The sequence below is a fragment of the Entelurus aequoreus genome, linkage group LG01, assembly GCF_033978785.1.
Source record: "Entelurus aequoreus isolate RoL-2023_Sb linkage group LG01, RoL_Eaeq_v1.1, whole genome shotgun sequence".
Classification (NCBI taxonomy): Eukaryota; Metazoa; Chordata; class Actinopteri; order Syngnathiformes; family Syngnathidae; genus Entelurus; species Entelurus aequoreus.
The window spans coordinates 13,704,405-13,726,956 of record NC_084731.1 but is presented as its reverse complement, the minus strand read 5'-3'; the positions used below and the strand labels follow the sequence as shown (position 1 = coordinate 13,726,956).

The following is a 22,552-nucleotide window of genomic DNA, read 5'->3' as shown; positions in this document are numbered from 1 at the left end:
AAAGGGTATTGTTTAAAGACGCTAAAATATGTAGTAAAACTATCATTGTAACAGATATTGTAGGGCTGGACGATTATGGCAAAAACCATGCAAAGAAGCACAGGTGCCATTAAAAGTATGATATTCTGATACATTAAACATGCATGTATATTTGTATTTTAACTTATTGTTCAACATCTTTGAGTCTCTCAAAATGCGCTATACAAATACGACGTAATATCAGAATTACATACATACATTTGGTTTGTCTGCATGTAACACAAGCCAGTTCTAGAGAGTCATCAGTTAAGAAGGGTACAATATTTCTTACCGCTTTCTGCTCGCTGATAAGTTTGCAGTTCTCTCTCGACTCTTCCTCATGCTGCGCTCTTTTAGCCTCCAGGCTCTCCTTGTCCGCCAGGTCCACCTTCATTTGGGCTTCCAGAACCTTGATCGGATAGAGTAGGTCAGTGTTTTTCAACCACTGCCGTGAGATACAGTCTGGTGTGCCATGGGAGATTATCTAATTTTACCTATAATATTTTTCGCAAACCAGTAATTATAATCTACAAATGATGTGTCGGTGCTGTCTAGAGCTCAGCAGAGTAACCGTGTAATACTCTTCCATATCAGTAGGTGGCAGCAGGTAGCTAATTGCTTTGTAGATGTGGGAAACAGCGGGAGGCAGTGTGCAGGTAAAAAGATATCGAATGCTTTAACCAAAAATAAACAAAAGGTGAGTGCCCCTAAGAAAAGGCATGGAAGCTTAGGGAAGGCTATGCAGAACGAAACTAAAACTGAACTGGCTACAAAGTAAACAAAAACAGAATGCTGGACAACAGCAAAGACTTACTGTGGAGCAAAGACGGCGTCCACAAAGTACATCCGAAAATGACATGACAATCAACAATGTCCCCACAAAGAAGGATTTAAAACAACTGAAATATTCTTGATCGCTAAAACAAAGTAGATGCGGGAAATATCGCTCAAAGGAAGACATGAAACTGCTACAGGAAAATACCAAAAAAAGAGAAAAAGCCACCAAAATAGGAGCGCAAGACGAGAACTAAAACACTACACACAGGAAAACATCAAAAAACTCAAAATAAGTCAGGGTGTGATGTGACAGGTGGTGACAGTACACCTACTTTGAGACAAGAGCTATAGTGATGCATGCTTGGTTATGCTTTAAAGTCATATCCAACACTTGCGACAACGACTTTTTACTGTCAACTGAGTTTCCTTTTTTAATGATGTCTGCTGGTGGTGTGCCTCCGCATTTTTTCAACGCAAAAAATGTGCCTTGGCTCAAAAAGGTTGAAAAACACCGGAGTAGGTGAATGTATACGTACTGCAAATATGAATTCAACAATGGCCTATCAAAGTTTCACATTAGTGGGTTTTTGTTCTAGTTTGATCTGAGTTAATCATAAGACTCTTGTACCTTAATTTTGTCTTCAAAAAGCCTCTCCTTTTGGACAAGCTGGGTTTCCATCCTCTGTGCTGTAGACTGAGCATCCCTAAGGTGGTCCTCCAGTTCCTAAAAAAAACAAACACAAACCACATAAATGACTATCCAATATGCAAACTTGATGAATCAACCATATGTACATGTACAGCAGATGTCAGTGATGTACCACCTACACCAAAAAGTCACAATAATAACAAAGTACATACATAGAAAAGATGTAAATCCACAAGACGGCAGCGCCTGTTCATGGTGACACGGGTTCAAAGTTGCGATCTATGTACTTAGTTGATAAATTTCCATTTGTGAGGCCCGAGCTAGCATGTACTGCACGAATAGGAGCGCTGAGTAAAGAGCAATGAAGATAAACTGCAAAAGTTGTGGATGAGAGGGAGGGATGGGCAGTGGGTAAAATGAGGGGTGGAGTGGTCAAGAGTATTAAGGAAGTCTTATCCGTCGCTCTCTCACCAGGATCTTTTCAGCCATCTGCTGAATCTGTTGGGATTTGGTCTGAATGTCATCTTTCAGCTTATTCTCCCGCCGCTCAACCATCTCCAGCCTCTTCACCTGGTTTTCCAGGGTCTTCCTGCCCTCCTGCTTACACGGCAAAATGAGAGCATAAAGTCAAGTGCATAGGGCTACAAGGTAATGCAAGAAGTCCAACAGCAGTAACACCACACTGCAAAAACTGAAATTTTAAGTAAGATGAAATATCTCAAATAAGGGTGATATTTGCTTATTTTCTGTCTGATAAGATAATTCTTCTCACTAAGCACATTTTATGTTAGAGTGTTTTACTTGTTTTAAGTGATTTGGTCCTAAATGATCTGAGATTTGATGACCTATATTGAGTAAAACATGCTTGAAACTAGAATATCAAGTGTTGCAAAGCTGTCATCAACACTCAAAAGTATAAAACTACTTTTTCAAAGGAATAATTTCTTATTTCAAGCATGAAAAAAAAATCATGACTTTGCCACAATTGTGTCTCATAATTAAAACAGATGACAGCCAAATTGACTTTGCTGTTTTATTTTCAATGAAACAATAGAAAATACGTACTCATGTAGTAGTACAGTTGGCACAGTACAGTAAACTGACAGTTAATATTTAAACATTTAACATGTGGCTGTATATATGCGCACTAATTGACTGAAAGAGCACGCACTTGGCGCGATGATGTCATGTTATCGATGGAAAAATGCATTTTTAGACAATATGATTTGCCTGAGCGGCTAGTAGACCCCGAGAGTAACAAGCAGTTGCCTTGTTGCCTTTCCATTGAGAACAATAAATGAGTTTTTAGTATAAGTTTTCTGGTTTCAAGAAATGTAATGCATATCATTATGTCAAGATAATGGCACTAGCATTTACTTCATTTAAGAATATTTTTCAACATATCGAGCAAAAAGGTCTAATTTTTTTTCTACCAAGAAAAGTGCACTTATTAGTGAGAATATACTTATTTTAAGGTATTTTTGGGTTCATTGAAGTTAGCTAATTTTACTTGTTTTGGAAAGTCTTGACAAGCCAAATTTTCTTGTTCTATTGGCAGATAATTTTGCTTAGTTTAAGTAAAATACCCCTCATTTTTGTATATGTTTTTCTTGTTTTTGAACACTGACTTTTTGCAGTGCATGAGTCAAACTTTTGTATCTTCAAGGAGGAAAAAGCAGAGTGGAGCATTTCTGTGTAATGTGCTACCTCTGTCTCTCTCAGGCGCCGCTTGAGGGTGTCACTGGAGTCGGTTTTGCCTCGTAAGCGTTCCAGGTCTCGCTCCAGACGTTCTTTGGCCTGCCTGACATTCTGTAGCAGTTCAGTGGCTTCTGTGCTTGCTTTCACTGCCTGGGGGAGGTCAAGGGGTCAGAGGCTCGTCAGTGTATTACTGGACACGGCTCCAGGTAAATTTGAGCCATTCTTTTGCACTCAGATATATAAAAATGTCAAGAATAAAATGAGCCGTAATATGATTATGAAATAATTTATGCCTTAAAGGGGTCATATTACGATTATTATTATTTATTTTTTTACATGTAAAGCACTTCCTTGTGGTCTACATCAATGTTTTTCAACCACTGTGCTGCGGTACACTAGTGTGCCGTGGGAGAATATCTAATTTTAAGTAGGGATGTCCGATAATGGCTTTTTTGCCGATATCCGATATTGTCCAACTCTTAATTACCGATACAGATATCAACCGATATATACAGTCGTGGAATTAACACATTATTATGCCTAATTTGGACAACCAGGTATGGTGAAGATAAGGTCCATTTTTTTTTTTAAATAATTAAATAAAATAAGATAAATAAATTATAAACATTTTCTTGAATAAAAAAGAAAATAAACAATATAAAAACAGTTACATAGAAACTAGTAATTAATGAAAATGAGTAAAATTAACTGTTAAAGGTTAGTACTATTAGTGGACCAGCAGCACGCACAATCATGTGTGCTTACGGACTGTATCCCTTGCAGACTGTATTGATATATATTGATATATAATGTAGGAACCAGAATATTAATAACAGAAATAAACAACCCATTTGTGCGAATGAGTGTAAATGGGAGAGGGAGGTTTTTTGGGTTGGTGCACTAATTGTAAGTGTATCTTGTGTTTTTTATGTTGATTTAATTTTTTTTAATAAAATAAATAAATAATTTTTTTTTAAAAAACGATACTGATAATTAAAAAAACGATACCGATAATTTCCGATATTACATTTTAAAGCATTTACCGGCCGATATTATCGGACATCTCTAATTTTAAGTAATAGTAATTTTACAGTAATTATAGTCTGCAAATGAAGTGTTGTTGTTGAGAGTCGGTGTTGTTGAGAGTCGGTGCTGTCTAGAGCGCGGCAGAGTAACCGCGTAATACTCTTCCATATCAGTATGTGGCAGCAGGTAGCTAATTGCTTTGTAGATGTCGGAAACAGCAGGAGGCAGCGTGCAGGTAAAAAGGTGTCTAATGCTTAAACCAAAAATAAACAAAAGGTGAGTGCCCCTAAGAAAAGGCATTGACGCTTAGGGAAGGCTATGCAGAACGAAACTAAAACTGAACTGGATGCAAAGTAAACAAAAACAGAATGCTGGACGACAGCAAAGACTTACTGTGGAGCAAAGACGGCGTCCACAATGTACATCCGAACATGACATGACAATCAACAATGTCCCCACAAAGAAGGATAAAAACAACTGGAATATTCTTGATTGCTAAAACAAAGTACATGCGGGAAATATCGCTCAAAGGAAGACATGAAACTGCTCCAGGAAAATACCACAAAAAGATAAAAAGCCACCAAAATAGGAGCGCAAGACTAGAACTAAAACACTACACACAGGAAAACCGCAAAAACCTCAAAATAAGTCAGGGTGTGATGTGACAGGTGGTGACAGTACACCTACTTTGAGACAAGAGCTATAGTGATGCATGCTTGGTTATGGTATATTTAAAGTCATATCCAACAATTGCGACAACAACTTTTTACTGTCAACTGAGTTTTGTTTTTTTAATGATTTCTGCTGGTGGTGTGCCTCCGCATTTTTTCAACGCAAAAAATGTGCCTTGGCTCAAAAAAGGTTGAAAAACACTGGTCTACATAACATGTAAAGGTGGTTCTTTGGTCAAAATGTTGCATAGATTATGTTTTACAGATCATCTTCAGGATGCAGAACATTTATTTACGTGCCTCCACTTTGACTGGTTCTTCTCCCCATCAGCCATGTTGTCGTTTTTAACACTTATATGGAGTCTACTGACAGATGTAAGTTAGAGCTATACGCTGCTTTGTATTACACATGGCAACAGCATAAGATGCATGTGCATGTACGAGCCAGTCTGCCCCACAACAAGAGGATAGAGAAAAATAAAGAACTTATTGACTACATTAGAACCTTTATTTAACCAGATAAAAACCAATTGAGATCAAGATCTCTTTCACGAGGGTGACCTGGCCAAGAGGTGAACAGCACATGTCACAGAGCAGTTTTAAAAAAGTAATACGTTAAGACATGCATTTTAAAATACATAAAAGAGAACTGTAAAACAATAAAGATTTACACCTTTTATAAACACAGGCACTGTGCAAACGTCTCTCGCTGTCTGTCCCTGAGGACAGAACGGAAGGCTCCAAATGGAAGTAGTTCAGTGAGTTTCAGTATCGTCTGCAATGCATTCCATGCCATAGGGGCAGCAATGCCAAAAGCTCTTTTGCCAAATTCAGTCCGTACATGGGGAACAGTTAAAACATACAAATTGTTAGAGCGTAATGCATAAGAGCTGCTTTTTCTTTGTAACAAAGTACACTAGTATGGAGGCATTAAACCTAAAAGAGCCTTATAAATGATAGTCAGCCAATGTGTGTATCTGCGTGCACTCAATGAAGACAAGTTTGACTTCATATACAGTTGACAATGGTGGGTGAGACTACGACAGCCAGTAACAAATCTTAGTGCTGAGTGAAAAACAGTGTCCAAGGACTGGAGGCATTTAGATGAAGCACTAAAATAAAGCACGTCTCCATAATCAATTACAGGCAAGATAGTCGCTGTCACCAATTCCTTTCTGACTTTAAGAGAGAAGCAGTTTTTATTTCTAAAAAAGAAACCAAGCTTTACCCTAAGCCAGTGGTTCTCAACCTGGGTTCGATCGAAGGGGTTCGGTGAGTCGGGCTCAAGGGTTCAGCGGAGGTCAAGACACACCCGACTCATCGTGTAAATAAAAACTTCTCCCTATCGGCGTATTACGGATACGGCAACAGCAGAAGTCAGACTGATTTGCAGGTGTGTAATTTGTTGTGAGTTTATGCACTGTGTTGGTTTTGCTCTTTGAACAAGGTGATGTTCATGCACGGTTCATTTTGTGCACCAGTAAAAAAAACATGGTAACACTTTAGTATGGAGAACATATTCACCATTAATTAGTTGCTTATTAACATGCAAATTAGTAACATATTGACTCTTAACTAGTCATTATTAAGTACTTATTAATGCCTTATTTGTCATGGCCTTATTATAACCCTAACCCTGGCCCTAACCAAATAACTCTAAAGTAAGTCTTTGTTACTTAGAATATGTTCCCCTAGTGTCCAAAAAACTCTAAATTAAGTCTTTGTTACTTAGAATATGTTCACCTAGTGTCCAAAAAACTCTAAATTAAGTCTTTGTTACTTAGAATATGTTCCCCTAGTGTCCAAAAAACTCTAAATTAAGTCTCTGTTACTTAGAATATGTTCCCCTAGTGTCCAAAAAACTCTAAATTAAGTCTTTGTTACTTAGAATATGTTCCCCTAGTGTCCAAAAAACTCTAAATTAAGTCTTTGTTACTTAGAATATGTTCCCCTAGTGTCCAAAAAACTCTAAATTAAGTCTCTGTTACTTAGAATATGTTCCCCTAGTGTCCAAAAAACTCTAAAGTCTTTGTTACTTAGAATATGTTCCCCTAGTGTCCAAAAACTCTAAATTAAGTCTTTGTTACTTAGAATATGTTTCCCTAGTGTCCAAAAAACTCTAAATTAAGTCTTTGTTACTTAGAATATGTTCCCCTAGTGTCCAAAAAACTCTAAATTAAGTCTTTGTTACTTAGAATATGTTCCCCTAGTGTCCAAAAAACTCTAAATTAAGTCTTTGTTACTTAGAATATGTTCCCCTAGTGTCCAAAAAACTCTAAATTAAGTCTTTGTTACTTAGAATATGTTCCCCTAGTGTCCAAAAAACTCTAAATTAAGTCTTTGTTACTTAGAATATGTTCCCCTAGTGTCCAAAAAACTCTAAATTAAGTCGTTTTTTACTTAGAATATGTTCTCCATACTAAAGTGTTACCAAAAACATATAACTTTGTCTTGAATTTGAAAAAAAAAAACATTTTATTTTTCACTAAAGAAGGGTTCGGTGAATGCGCATATGAAACTGGTGGGGTTCGATACCTCCAACAAGGTTAAGAACCACTGCCCTAAGCTTAGAGACCACGTTGTTAATATGGGCTTTAAATGAAAGCTCCTGATCAAGAGTAAAACCCAAGTACCTGCTCTATAGGGTTTCCATTTGATGTTACAATATTTGGAATAATACAACGTCTGACTAAAATGGCGGAGTCGTGCAAAAGCTCTACGGGTAAATCTCTACCACATATGGAGATATCCGCTGACGTCCCACGTTGGAAAACATCACACAACAGGGAAAATTCTAAACGGCCCGTTTGGAAGGGTGCTGAGGAAGAACAGACTGGAGAGGCAGCTGATGGTGACCTTCTATCGCTCGGCTGTCGAGAGCCTGCTGACGTACTGCATAACAGTGTGGTACGCCAGCTGCACTGAAGCAGACAAACAGGCGATTCAGAGGGTCATAAAGCCTGCACAAAAAATCATCGGCTTCCCCCTCCCCTCCCTGAAGGATTTACACAACTCCCGCTGCCTCAACAGAGCAAAAAGCATCACTAAGGACAGCACACACCCTGGCTTCCACCTGTTCGACCTGCTACCATTGGGCAGGCGCTACAGGTGCATCAGCGCCAGAACAAACAGGCTCAGAGGCAGCTTCTTTCCCAGAGCTGTCACCATCTTGAACTCTAACTTATAATAATAATTCACCCCTATACAATATCCTACCCTAATACCCTACTGTGCAATATTACCCTTCGAGTGCAATACATCCGACACTGATTGTTATTTATTACTCCGGTACTCTTGTCTTGTACTGTATATTGTACAGTATTTTGTATTTCTATAGTGTTTTGTAGAGATGTCCGATAATATCGGTCTGCCGATATTATCGGCCGATAAATGCGTTAAAATGTAATATCGGAAATTATCGGTATCGTTTTTTTTATTATCAGTATCTGTTTTTTTTTTGTTTGTTTGTTTTTGGGGTTTTTTAATTAAATCCACATAAACACAAGATACACTTAAAATTAGTGCACCAACCCAAAAAACCTCCCTCTCCCATTTACACTCATTCACACAAAAGGGTTGTTTCTTTCTGTTATTAATATTCTGGTTCCTACATTATATATCAATATATATCAATACAGTCTGCAAGGGATACAGTCCGTAAGCACACATGATTGTGCGTGCTGCTGGTCCACTAATAATACTAACCTTTAACAGTTAATTTTACAAATGTTCATTAATTACTAGTTTCTATGTAACTGTTTTTATATTGTTTTACTTTCTTTTTTATTGAAGAAAATATTTTTAATTTATTTATCTTATTTTATTTTATTCATTTTTTTTAAAAAGTACCTTATCTTCACCATACCCGGTTGTCCAAATTAGGCATAATAATGTGTTAATTCCACGACTGTATATATCGGTTGATATCGGTATCGGTTGATATCGGTATCGGTAATTAAAGAGTTGGACAATATCGGCATATCGGCAAAAAGCCATTATCGGACATCCCTAGTGTTTTGTATATTGTACAGGATTGCTTATTATTTTTATTGGATAGTAGTCTGTTTAGTTAAATTTTTAGTTTTTTCTTTATTACCTCTTGTGTAATTTATTTTCACCCCATATTTGTTCCCACTACCGCACCTTAAATTGGAATCCTTAATCTCATTATTTGCAAATATAATGACAGTAAAGTCCATTCTATTCTATTCTATGAATGAAGGCAAGATTGTTTAATAAAAAAATCTCCGCCATACATACTTGGTTTTATTTTAAAATTTCAGGACTTATGGGGGATCCTAAATGTACAAAAACAGGTCCCAACAGTTAGGAAAAGAAAAAACAGTTGGTTTTGCATACTCGGACATTAAGAAGAATACTTAATCAATAATAAAATGTACCTTTGACAGTTTGTCTTGGAGCTCTTGGATTTTCACCTGTTGTTCTAAATTTGTCTTAAGAAGGAAACAAAGAATGAATTATCCTTTAAACTCCAGCAATATATGTCATCTCTCTTACAAAACTGTCACTTTACCTTTTCAAGTTTGGAAAGGAGCTCCTCCACCTCTGCTTTACCCTGCTCTTTGGCCTATAAAGAAACAATGATGGATAAAAGGTAAAGTTCACTTGTTCACTCCTAATAACCGCAATAGCACAGGACAACAGCAACACAGTTGTGGGAATGAAATACCTTCTGGATTCTCTGCTGGTACTCCACCGCCTTCCGTTTCAGTTCCTCGCTTGTTAGCCTTGAGTCTCGAAGTTCAGATTCGTAGAGGTCACTGCGGCGTCGGGCAGCCGACAGGTCTTCCTCCAGCTGCCGGATGGTAACTTGCATCTCTTCCAGCTGCGCATGGTACTCCTAACCAGACGGAGCACACATTGTGGTCAACATTGGCAACTAGAGATGTCCGATAATGGCTTTTTCGCCGATATCCGATATTCCGATATTGTCCAACTCTTAATTACAGATTCCGACATCAACCGATACCGATATATACAGTCGTGGAATTAACACATTATTATGCCTAATTTTGTTGTGATGCCCCGCTGGATGCATTAAACAATGTAACAAGGTTTTCCAAAATAAATCAACTCAAGTTATGGACAAAAATGCCAACATGGCACTGCTATATTTATTATTGAAGTCACAAAGTGCATTATTTTTTTTAAACATGCCTCAAAACAGCAGCTTGGAATTTGGGACATGCTCTCCCTGAGAGAGCATGAGGAGGTTGAGGTGGGCGGGGTTGGGGGGTAGCGAGGGGTGTATATTGTAGCGTCCCAGAAGAGTTAGTGCTGCAAGGGGTTCTGGGTATTTGTTCTGTTGTGTTTATGTTGTGTTACGGTGCGGATGTTCTCCCGAAATGTGTTTGTCATTCTTGTTTGGTGTGGGTTCACAGTGTGGCGCATATTTGTAACAGTGTTAAAGTTTGTTACACGGCCGCCCTCAGTGTGACCTGTATGGCTGTTGACCAAGTAAATATTTCAAATATGTAAAAAAAGAAAAAAGAAAAGAAAAAGAAAGTCCAATGCTCATTTGTTTTGGTTTTTTATTCTCCATTGTTTTCATTTTGTTATAATGGCTGCTAAGGCTATAGCACTGTATTGGATCAGGCTTGCTCTTGTTTTTATGCATATTTGAAATAAAAATATATCAATCAATCAAAAAAGTATGCCTTGCATTCACTTGTGTGTGTGAAAAGCCGTAGATATTATGTGATTGGGCCGGCACGCAAAGGCAGTGCCTTTAAGGTTTATTGGCGCTCTGTACTTCTCCCTACGTCTGTGTACACAGCTGCATTTTAAAAAGTCATACATTGTACTTTATGAAACAGATACCGATCATTTTGAAACCCACTCAGTTTATTATCAATCTTTTTGTTGAGTTTGGTTCTAAATGTATAATCTATTACTTGGTTCACGTTCAGCTGGCTACACATTTTTGTTTACTTTTTTGAAATGTAAGTAATATACAGGCATGTTCAGTTCATGTATTTATTTCATTCATAAAAATATCAAAGGAATAAGAATAAAAATAGAAGTCAATTATAAATAAAAGGGGCAGAAAGAAGTTAAGAATGTATAATATCCGCACCTGTAAGCACCCTTTGAGAAAAAAAAGAGGAACATTTCTATCGGCACAAAGTGCTGCCATGAAAACCATGAAACAAAATGTATAAATCAAGACTACCGTATTTTTCGGACTATAAGTCGCAGTTTTTTTTCAGTTTGGCCGGGGGTGTGACTTATACTCAGGAGCGACTTATGTGTGAAATTAGTAACACATTAGCGTAAAATATCAAATAATATTATTTAACTCATTCACGTAAGAGACTAGACGTATAAGATTTCATGGGATTTAGCGATTAGGGGTGACAGATTGTTTGGTAAACGTATAGCATGTTCTATATGTTATAGTTATTTGAATGACTCTTACCATAATATGTTACGTTAACATACCAGGCACGTTCTGTTGGTTATTTATGCCTCATATAACGTACACTTATTCAGCCTGTTGTTCACTATTCTTTATTTATTTTAAATTGCCTTTCAAATGTCTATTCTTGGTGTTGGCTTTTATCAAATAAATTTCCCCCAAAAATGCGACTTATATATGTTTTTTTCCTTCTTTATTATGCATTTTTGGCCGGTGCGACTTATACTCTGGAGCGACTTATACTCCGAAAAATACGGCATTTATCGGCTGATAATATTGTCAGTCCAATATAATCGGACATCTGTATTGGCAACAGCTGCACAATCGATTGAGTTCCGACGAGAGAGACAACGTCGCTCAGTTGTGATTGACAATGACAGAGAATATTAGCAAATATTATTATTGTACTCTTCTGTGGCCAAGAATGACCAAAATAGCCTAAATATTGTTGCACTGCTGATGCACAACACTGCAAACAACTACGACATCAATAATCCTTGAATCCTAACATAGTGATTCAAACAAGTCCACTTAATTTCTAAAGAACTGTGGCTTTTATGGATCTTTTCTTTTGCCACATTGTGTTGCATGATTAGGAACTGAATGCATTGCGATTGGCACGAGTGTTAAATGCTTTGTGTGCTTTTATGCCTCCCAACTGTGGGGAAAAATACTTTCTGAGGCTTGTTTGGATCGGCTTGAAAAGGAAACTGCTCCACAAAGATGTGCTGACATTGTTTGGTTGTGCAGTGGGCTACAGATGCTGCAGTGCTCTGCAGCAATGATTGCCAATCCCCACAAAATGGTAACAAAAGGTAACTGAGAAAACCTTTTACATAATCAATAAGGGCAAAACTGGATTTTTTTCTAGGAGGAAGTCAAAAACAATTTGCAAAATATTTTCTTTGAGTTGATCTTTCTTGAGGATTTAGTGGTGCACGGACAAATTGTGAAGCAAAATTTAAATTAAATCAAGTGGAAATTGATAGAGTATATGAAACTAAATTCTTGGGAATAATAATTGATCATAAATTATGTTGGAAACCGCATATTAAATATATAAAGAGAAAAATACCCAAATCCATTGCTATTCTGTATAAATTAAGACACATGCTGAATAAGACATGTCTGCATATGTTATATTATTCTTTTATTTTTCCATATTTAACATATTGTGTTGAAGTTTGGGGAAATGTTTACAAAACAAACATAGACCCAATAATTAAACTTAAAAAAAAGGGTAATTAGAATAATGCACAAAGCGTGCTACTATGAACATACCAATCCATTATTTACCGGTATAAGTTCTATCTATCCATCCATTTTCTACTGCTTATTCCCTTCTAATGTGTTAAAATTTTCAGATATTGTGTTTTTAAAAACAATGGAAATGATGTTTGGAGTAAAGAACAACAGCCTTCCAGTTTGTATTCTTAGGTTATTTAAATTAAGAGGAGAAAAAAAACTATAATTTACGGGGGATATTGATTTTTGAAATAGGTAAAGTAAGAACCAATATAAAATACAAATGTATTTCAGTTTTAGGAGTTAAATGGTGGAACAAGCTCAGTGATGAGCTGAAGACATGTACTTCTTTGTTAAGGCTTAAGAAAACCTTGAAAGGTGAATCTAATATAGCAATGATTATTTTCATCCTATTGATTTTTTTTAACGATGTTCCAGGCGATCTAATTTTCAGTGAATGTATAGGATAGGCAAATATAAGCTTTGGCTTCAGCCTATTCCTTTTTCGGTCATTCTTTTTGTGTGTAAAGGTGTATGATTGTTAAATATGTATAATCTGTACTGTTAAACTGGTCACACAAAATGGTTGATGGTTGATTATATGACCGAAATAAACTTATTTCATTCATTCACTCAAGGATGATTGTCTTCCTTGGTCCCTTTTTATCCTGGAGTGGTCTTGATTACTGATCAAAGTCTCCATTTTGGTTGCTTGCAGAGATGCCATCTGCAGGAATGACCTTTATGATTACTATAAGGGAATCTTCAGAAGTGATCTCCTGCCTGAGTAGCACTGACAAAGAAACAGCTACCATAGCAATTTCATTACTGCAGGCAACTTTAGCAGCGACTTCTCACAAGGTTGGATGGATTTTCCCGTTTTTAGTTGTCATCTTTTAATTTTCCAAGTGTTAATTAACTAAGCGAGAAAAAAACAAGCCAGAAAAAGATGATAGTAGCATATGAACCACTATTTTACATACCTGTTCTTTGATTTCCTGCAGCTTGTTGCTCTGTTCGCGGATGTCGTGGAGCAGCTGCATGGCTTTGTCATCCTCTCTGGAGACTTCCACGCGTGCCTCCTCCAGGCTTCTCTTTAGGCTCTGCAAACAGCATATAGAACATGTATTTTATTTATTTGGTACAGGGCACCGAAGCACAATTGTGTGAGGGAAGCATTATTTTGTTCCAAGGTTTCACTCTAATGGAGTCTGGATTTAAAGATGCATTATGTGCCTGATTAGAATGAATGGCTCTCGACGCCACTTTTCCAAATGACGCATTTGACGCTCAAACACAAGCATTTTCCATTAAAAAGACTTCAGGAAATGGAGGAGATTTTGCCTAGGCCCTATTAGAGAATGTTTGTGTAACTCACGCACAGAACGTCTGCAGGGATTCAGACTTATGACTCACGCTGCATTCGGTGATGTAGGTGGCGAGGTCTTGCTCGAGGATGCCTCTTTGAGTCTCAGAGGCCTTCAACTCCACGTCTTTCTGGTGGAGCACTGACTCCAGGTCAGTCATTTTGCGTTGGAACCTGGAAATCTCCTGCTCCATCTGAAGACACGAGACACAATAAATAATGCAGCTCCATATTGATTGATTCAAATGTGGCATTACTGGAAGAGGAGAAACTGCTTCTCGAGATCTGAGCGCTCCAATAATAATGAGGTGAAAATGTAATTGCAGTAGTTAACTCAAAGATAAGATATGAAGCAGGAAAAGCAGCTAAATTACACTAAAAGAAAAGGTAAAGTGATTCCAGAACCATTGAATCTCGAATAATTTACCTAAGCCAAAGATATCTGGTGATTGCAATTAATCGTTTTTGTTCAGGACTAGGGTTGCAAAATTTCGGGAATATTCAAAGTTGGAAACTTTCCATGGGAATTAACAGGAATATATGGGAATTAACGGGAATTAATGGGAAATTAACTGGAATAAACATTGAATGCAACATGCTAGATCTTGCAGCATGATTATTAGCTAAAACAACCTGATTTAATGCAAATTCAGTAGAATTTCAACCCTGCACTGTGCATTCCTCCATCACATGTGCAGTGCATTCTTCCATCACATGCACAGATAATTCCCAGCATGCTACACACTACAGCAGGGCTATTGAGGCCACACTAGTATTTGAGCCCAAGGACTTCATCCAGTCAGGTAAGTGTTGATGATATTACTGGGGTAAATATTTGATCTATGGTATTTAAGTGGAATAGAGGTGTAATTGCTTGTTACTGTATGACTGTAGACTACTCCAGCAGACTTCCACTCAAGCTAGCTAGCTGTTCCTGTATTTGTTAAATGATTTTGGGGCCAATATCTCTAGCTGGCTAGGTTTATGTACCACCACAGTCTCATAATGAACAGAAAATATTTCTGCGTTAGCCGTGATGCTAATTTTCTCTATGTTAAATCCCATTTATTTATGCTAACAACGTTAGCGATCCGAATTTACCTTTTTTGTGATCTGTAAAGTTCAACTAGCAATTACTAAATCAAAAGGTGTAGTTTCCTCTGCCTTCTGTTCTGCTAGCCATTCTGTTGTCATACAAGAATGTAGCTTATAGTTTGATTTAGCATGCTGATTGAGTGTTCATTTATTCATCTAGCCTATTTCTATTCATTTGTCCATCAGTCAAATATTTTTAAAGACTACTCCAATTGTTTAGCTGACCATTTATATCTGTGTGTGGCATTACATTAGTGTTTTACAAGAATAAATCAATACAAACAGAATAATGCCACGTACACCGTCTGACATTTCACCCCAACCAATGTAGGCGGAAAGGCTGTGTACATTTGCAAATACTGTGCAAAGAGCTATGTCAAAAATGGCACTATGATGCAGCAGCATATAGACAAGTGCCCAATAATGTATCATTATTGTAATTCCCCATTCATTCCCATATATTCCCATTCATTCCCATGGACGGTGTCCAACTTTGAATAATCAAAAAATGGTCAATATTTCCAAACTTCCCGAGCTTAACTTCCCGTGGTAAATTTCCGGAAACTTTCCACCCCTTTACACAATTAATTTCAATTGCACCAGTATTTAAATTGTCACACAATCCAAATGACATATTTTGGGATGCGTTAACGGAAGAAGAATCTCACCTTGTGACATTTGTCTTGGGTTTCTTGTAATTCTTTGCTTTTAAGATGGAGTTTCTTTTCCAGAGAGTTGGTCTTGGCAGGAGAGTTGAGGCCTGCAGACACTGCCCTAGAGCAAACCACACATAAAATACTTCTTTATAATGTAACTGACAAGGGCAGCTGAAAAACATGACAACATACCATATTAACATCTTAATTCTTGCATAAGGAACATCCCTTTGAGACACAAGCAGTAGACCAGTGTTTTTCAACCACTGTGTCGTGGCACACTGGTGTGCTGTGGGATACAGTCTGGTGTGCCGTGGGAGATTACTGTATTTTTCGGACTATAAGTCGCAGTTTTTTTCATAGTTTGGCCGGGGGTGCGACTTATACTCAGGAGCGACTTATGTGTGAAATTATTAACACATTACCGTAAAATATCAAATAATATTATGTAGCTCATTCACGTAAGAGACTAGACGTATAAGATTTCATGGGATTTAGCGATTAGGAGTGACAGATTGTTTGGTAAACGTATAGCATGTTCTATATGTTATAGTTATTTGAATGACTCTTACCATAATATGTTACGTTAACATACCAGGCACGTTCTCGGTTGGTTATTTATGCCTCATATAACGTACACTTATTCAGCCTGTTGTTCGCTATTATTTATTTATTTTAAAGGCCTACTGAAATGAATTTTTTTAATTTAAACGGGAATAGCAGATCCATTCTATGTGTCATACTTGATCATTTCGCGATATTGCCATATTTTTGCTGAAAGGATTTAGTAGAGAAAATCGACGATAAAGTTCGCAACTTTTGCTCGCTGATAAAAAAAAAACTTGCCCGTACCGGAAGTAGCGTGACGTCACAAGCGGTAGTGCTGCTCACAATTCCCCGTTGTTTACAATGGAGCGAGAGATATTAGGAGCGAGAAAGTGACGATTACCCCATTAATTTGAGCGAGGATGAAAGATTTGTGGATGAGGAACGTTAGAGTGACGGACTAGAATGCAGTTCAAGAGATATCTTTTTTCGCTCTGACCGTAACTTAGGTACAATCTGGCTCATTGGAATCCACACTCTCTCCTTTTTCTATTGTGGATCACGGATTTGTATTTTAAACCACCTCGGATACTATATCCTCTTGAAAATGAGAGTCGAGAAGGCGAAATGGACATTAACAGTGACTTTTATCTCCACGACAATACATCGACGAAGCTCTTTAGCATGAGCTAACGTCATAGCATCTGTCTCAAATGCAGATAGAAACAAAATAAATAAATCCCTGACTGGAAGGATAGACAGAAGATCAACAATACTACTATCAGGAGACACCAAACCAAACACTGGACATGTAAATACACGGTTAATGTGTATTCGACGCCTGTCGAAGCCTAGCAATGCTGTTGCTAACGACGCTAACTTAACGACGGGACCTCGTCAGAGCTATGATAAAAACATTAGCGCTCCACCTACGCCAGCCAGCCCTCCTCTGCTCATCAACACCTGTGCTCACCCGCGTTCCAGCGATCGACGATGCGGTCGTCGGCCCGGAGACGTAGGAAGTCAAGGTGAGTTCGCCGCTAGCGCGTCTGCTATCCAACAAAGTCCTCCTTGTTGTGTTGCTACAGCCAGCCGCATACACCGATCCCACCTACAACATTCTTCTTTGCAGTCTTCATTGTTCATTAAACAAATTGCAAAAGATTCACCAACACAGATGTCCAGAATACTGTGGAATTTTGTCGAAGAAAACAGAGCTCTGTGTAAAAGGGTCCAAACACTTCCGTGGACCTCGCGACGTCACGCGCATACGTCATCCTCCAAAGGCGTTTTGAACCGGAAGTTTCCCGGGAAATTTAAAATTGCACTTTATAAGTTAACCCGGCCATATTGGCATGTGTTGCAATGTTAAGATTTCATCATTGATATATAAACTATCAGACTGCGTGGTAGGTAGTAGTGGGTTTCAGTAGGCCTTTAAATTGCCTTTCAAATGTCTATTCTTGGTGTTGCTTTTATGAAATACATTTCCCCAAAAAATGCGACTTATACTCCAGTGCGACTTATATATGTTTTTTTTCCTTCTTTATTGTGCATTTTCGGCCGGTGCGACTTATACTCCGGAGCGACTTATACTCCGAAAAATACGGTAGTCCATATCTCAATGCAATTAAAAATCTGTGGTGGAAATTGAAGAAAATGGTCCCATGACAAGACTAACCTGAAAAGCTGATCTGACAAGAGCAATCAGAGAAGTATGAGCAATATTGATGAAGACTACTGTTTGTCACCCATTAAGTTCATTCCTCAAAGACTGGTATAAAAAGCCAGAGGTAATGCAACAACGTAATAGTGGTCTTTTAGTGTTTTTTTAAATTAGTTTTTCATGTTTCCATATTAACCTCAGAATGTAGTTATTTCCATGTTTCTATTCTGCATGATCTATGAACGAAACTGCTACTTACTATCACATTTTATTTCCTTGATTTTTTTTAGGGTAAAGGCTTTTTTGGCTTTACACTAAAAACATTTGGAAATTACCATAGTTTTGTGTCATTTTTGTTAACTGTTAAAATTAAACAAGTGAATGAACATCCTCTTGGTCTGGTGATTCCATATTTTGCCAGAGGTTGTAAATGTAAATATCATACTGCTATTAATAGGGAATGAAAGCCATATTAGTCATGTTGTGAAGCAGCCATGATGTAATTGAATCATGCAGGTAGAGAAGGAAAAACAATATTCTGAGACACTTTTGATAGCTGAATAGGAAAGTTGTTGTATATCTCCTGGTGGAGGGTAAATAAATGATCATAGTGCCGAGTCTCTGACTGCATTTGTCAATGGAATGTGTAGAAAACGCAAGCATTAATGACAGAACAATTTGAATGCAATCCTTGTCAAGCATTTGTAGTCTCATCTGTTTTTTTATCAATAAAACCACAAGTACTGTAAAATAATGCTTAGAAACAATATTTGAATTGTAGTTTCCATTAAAGGCTTTACGGTAGGGGTGTAACGGTACACAAAAATTTCGGTTCGGTACGTACCTCGGTTTAGAGGTCACGGTTCGGTTCATTTTCGGTACAGTAAGAAAACAACAATATATACATTTTTGGGTTATTTATTTTAACAAATTTGCAAAATCTTCCACCAAAATTATTTTTCTTAGTGGAATATTTGATGTGAAGTAATGGGAACCTTGGATAGGTCAATAATTCATAATAACGTTGATTTTGATGCAATATTATGTTTTGAGCAATGACAGTTTGAAAGAAAAAAAAACTGCTTTGTTTTATTAGTAAACATTGCAACTTTTTCTAAATTACATTTAACCTTTAAGCTTTTTTATTTCACTTTTGTTATGTTTCTGTTTATTTTAATAGTATTTTTAGAATGTGCCGTGGGCCTTTAAAACATTAGCTGTGGGCCGCAAATGGCCTCCGGGGCACACTTTTGACACCCCTGCTATAGATAATAAAAAATTTTATCTGATAAATCTATGGATAAAAAGCAGAGCCTGGCGACGCATGCGCGTTTATCATAACTCTCTCTCTCTGTCTCTGCCCCTCCCTCACCAATGCTGCTGCGTGCACAATTTGTTTTGTTTTTAACCCCTTCTTAACCCTGAACGTACATTGAAAATACACGCAACCCTAACTCAAAATGCCGGACATTTGAGGCATTTAAGAAACTCCGCCCTGACAGCTCCGCAAAAGAGGACATGTCCGGTGAAAAGAGGACGTATGGTCAGTCTATCCTAGCCCGTTAGCTGCTAGCATGCCGTGTGTTGTCAGTGTTTCCCACACATTCATTTATTTGTGGCGGCCCGCCACGAAAGAATTACGTCCGCCACAAATAGATTTTTCGGCTTTTTTTTGTCCTGTCCAGCTTTTTTGTCCTGTCCAGCTTCTCAGGCAAATCATATAGTTGATGTAGATGCCCATATAGGCTGTTCAGATTTACTTTACAAAAGAGAAGTGTAGGATACTTCTCTTGTTGCCTTATTTGTATTTGACCACTACTGTTTTCTGTTTATTTGTTACTGACTAGAAAGGACACATCTGGCTTTGTTTCACTTTATGTTGCTGGTAAATAAAATGGTTGTAGTAGTAGGCTAAAGTTAAATTATTTAGTATGCACTAATTAAAGGGGCAGAGCTTTAAGAGACATTTTAGCTTTTATATTTTATAAGATATATTTTTTGTAAGAACCACAATTAATAAATATATTTCAGTGAATAACTTATTGTTCAAATCTGTATATAAATATGTACATAAAGTGTTGTAATTATATTGTAAAATGGATGGATGGATGGATGGATGGACGTTTAAAACAAAACTGTTATTATTAATTAGTAAGTATACATTTTTTTAGCCTTTTTAGAGAAAATCATATTGTAGTAAATTATGCAAATTACTTGATGTCATGGTGACCACGCCCATAGCCACGCCCCCACCGCCACAGGTATCTTGGCAGTTTATGGGAAACACTGGTTGTGCCTCGGTGTGCATTGTTTACACAACGTGCGTTACGCTCCTTAATATGTCCGTGTGGAAACTCGTTCGGTACACCTCCGAACCGAACCGGAACCCCCGTACCGAAACGGTTCAATACAAATACACGTACCGTTACACCCCTACTTTACGGTGACTGACATTTCCTGCATACATTTTAGCGATGCGTTGAATAAGCGTATACATATAAATAGGTATTAACATATTCAAGTAATCTAATCCAAACAAACCCGCGTGCATATCAAGTTCTATAAAATTCGCCACAAAAAAAGTCACATTAGGTCAGTTTTACCCAACAGAGAACAGGTTGGACTTATTACAGAACATTATTCCTGGAGATTAGGTCATTAGTTTGTGAGAGACATCGTCAATGAGAAGGATCGTGACCACTTAGGAATTCAGTTGATCTCCTCCATGGACAGGGATCACTCCCTGGGGGGCTATGGAAGCTGTCACCCTGGCCATCTGGCTGTGTCCATTCATGTCAATTTGACCTATCGGTTAAGTTATTCTGAGCTCTCAATTAAAATGTTTGATGATTTACCACACAGCTTTAGAACATACACATGGCCGCTGCAATTCCCATTGATAAATGGGAGGGTGGAGCCTTGAACTGCTCTTATTCTTATGAATTTCAGATTTCTCTATAAATATTCCTACAAAAAGCCGTTATTCACAGAGGACTCTAAATTGCATACCAGCTGCACTGCAAAAATAAATTTCACCCACTAAAGCGCGGAGGCTATCTTGGAGAGTTTGAGGCATGCCGCTTGGGGGATTCTGTTGAGTTGTGCTAATGAGCAGTCAAACGCATTAAAAACAAGAACGACAAAGAGAGGATTCTACTAAGCCCCCAAACCCATTATTAGCATTTCTTTACGACCTGCTCCTGGGGGCTAATTTCACTCTCTTGTTTTTTTTCCCTGGCATTGCGGAGAAGACAGTCCGTGTGCATATGCGTGCGCCCACACACAAATGTGACACATCCTAGGAACGTTGATCTCCACTTAATCAACTAGTTGAGCAAACGATATGAATGGCTTGGAGAAACACTGAATGCTGGTGTAATAGCGAGGGAGATGGAGGAATGAAGAGGAGACATTAAAAAAGATGTGCGTGGGGTTATGGGGGGACACACACATCCCAGCAGTCAACAAGCTCTACTTCAATCTCAGCTCTCATCCCTTTTGCCGTCTAATCTGCTAACGCCTTTCCCTCCATTTCTGTTCCTGCAGCCGTCATGATCCGCAGTATCCAGCACCATCAGCCTGGTGCGAGGCTGCAGGACTCAAACATGCATTTTCAAAAATACTAACACAGGTGGTGAAGTCAAACACCATCAGGGAGAATTATGGTCCCAAAACTGTATCGGGGACAGCATTGAGAGTGCAATAACAGCAGAGAGGGTGGGAATGTCGCTGTGTGTATGTGCGGGGTTCCACCTCTCGGCGAACCTCATTGACACACTCAGCTGCATACCAATCAGCACCGACGGCAACATAACACCAGGTCAATGCCTCTGGCCCATTCATTCCGGCATGTGTGCTCTTAAAACCATACACAAAAGAACTGCGAACCGTCTCATACAACACATGGCCAAGCACCAACGACAAGCCAACTGCCCAAGAAAAGACTACAGGTCACCTAAAACAAGGCTGACTGGGATTTGTTGCCAAGGTAATCTGGAGACAGAGCAGTAGCCAATGGTAGCATGGGGTCTTTAATTAACAAAAGGTGCATTGGGGGATTTTCACAGAAAAAAAGCCAAATTGTACATAGTTAACAGACTCAACTTACTCAGTTTTGGCCAATGCTGTCAGCGCTCGGCTGAAGAACCATCCTAGAAAGGGGAGATCCTTGCCCTGGAAGCCCACTGGGGGAGCTCCTCGCTTGGATGCTGAGGCTGGCCGGGGGACCGCCTGCTCCGGCTCCTCAAAATTCGAGGTGTCATCTTCGGCATGCAACGCAGGAACAAAAGGAGGGAGAGCTGCGGAGGGGAAGGATTTAGAGAAAGGAGTGAAAAAGCCAAGGAAAATGTTTGCCGTGGCAGAGAGGCGAGTTGTTGGGTTTTTTTTTTAAAAAAAGGGGAGGGGGTACAGGGGGAAGACAGAGGGGAGGAGGAGGCTAGCGGAGCGGTGTGCGCCTAGAGTGCGGTAAGTCGCACATGCTGCCTCTGTCCCTCCTTCCTCTGGCTCGCTCGCTCACTTGCCCTCTCTCACTGCAGCACATCCTCATCTTAAAGCACATACGAGGCGCAAAGCTCAATCTGCATCCCCTTCTAATTCATATGCAGGGAGAGATTTCACATTTACGTTTCCCATGGTTTGAAAAAAAAAAAAAGGTAAATAACTCTTTCAGTCTTTGCAGAGTATAATATAATTCCAAACAT

At 38.4% G+C, this 22,552-nt stretch overlaps 1 protein-coding gene across 9 annotated transcripts in view; it reads right to left on the bottom strand.

Moving 5' to 3' along the window:
• cita (citron rho-interacting serine/threonine kinase a) overlaps window positions 1-22,552 on the bottom strand; it is a 113,111-nt gene that overhangs the window by 61,423 nt on the left and 29,136 nt on the right. For 6 of the 9 annotated variants that reach the window (XM_062044130.1, XM_062044164.1, XM_062044156.1 and 3 more), the window contains exons 10-20: window positions 21,961-22,150; window positions 15,653-15,758; window positions 13,940-14,083; window positions 13,507-13,626; window positions 9,530-9,700; window positions 9,374-9,427; window positions 9,240-9,293; window positions 3,152-3,292; window positions 1,916-2,044; window positions 1,424-1,519; window positions 311-427 (exon numbers count right to left, since the gene is read on the bottom strand). In XM_062044130.1, the coding sequence (XP_061900114.1) occupies window positions 311-427; window positions 1,424-1,519; window positions 1,916-2,044; window positions 3,152-3,292; window positions 9,240-9,293; window positions 9,374-9,427; window positions 9,530-9,700; window positions 13,507-13,626; window positions 13,940-14,083; window positions 15,653-15,758; window positions 21,961-22,150 (1,322 nt within the window). The remainder of the gene's footprint in view (window positions 1-310; window positions 428-1,423; window positions 1,520-1,915; window positions 2,045-3,151; window positions 3,293-9,239; window positions 9,294-9,373; window positions 9,428-9,529; window positions 9,701-13,506; window positions 13,627-13,939; window positions 14,084-15,652; window positions 15,759-21,960; window positions 22,151-22,552) is intronic. The other 3 variants (XM_062044139.1, XM_062044197.1, XM_062044179.1) reach the window with 1 other exon arrangement.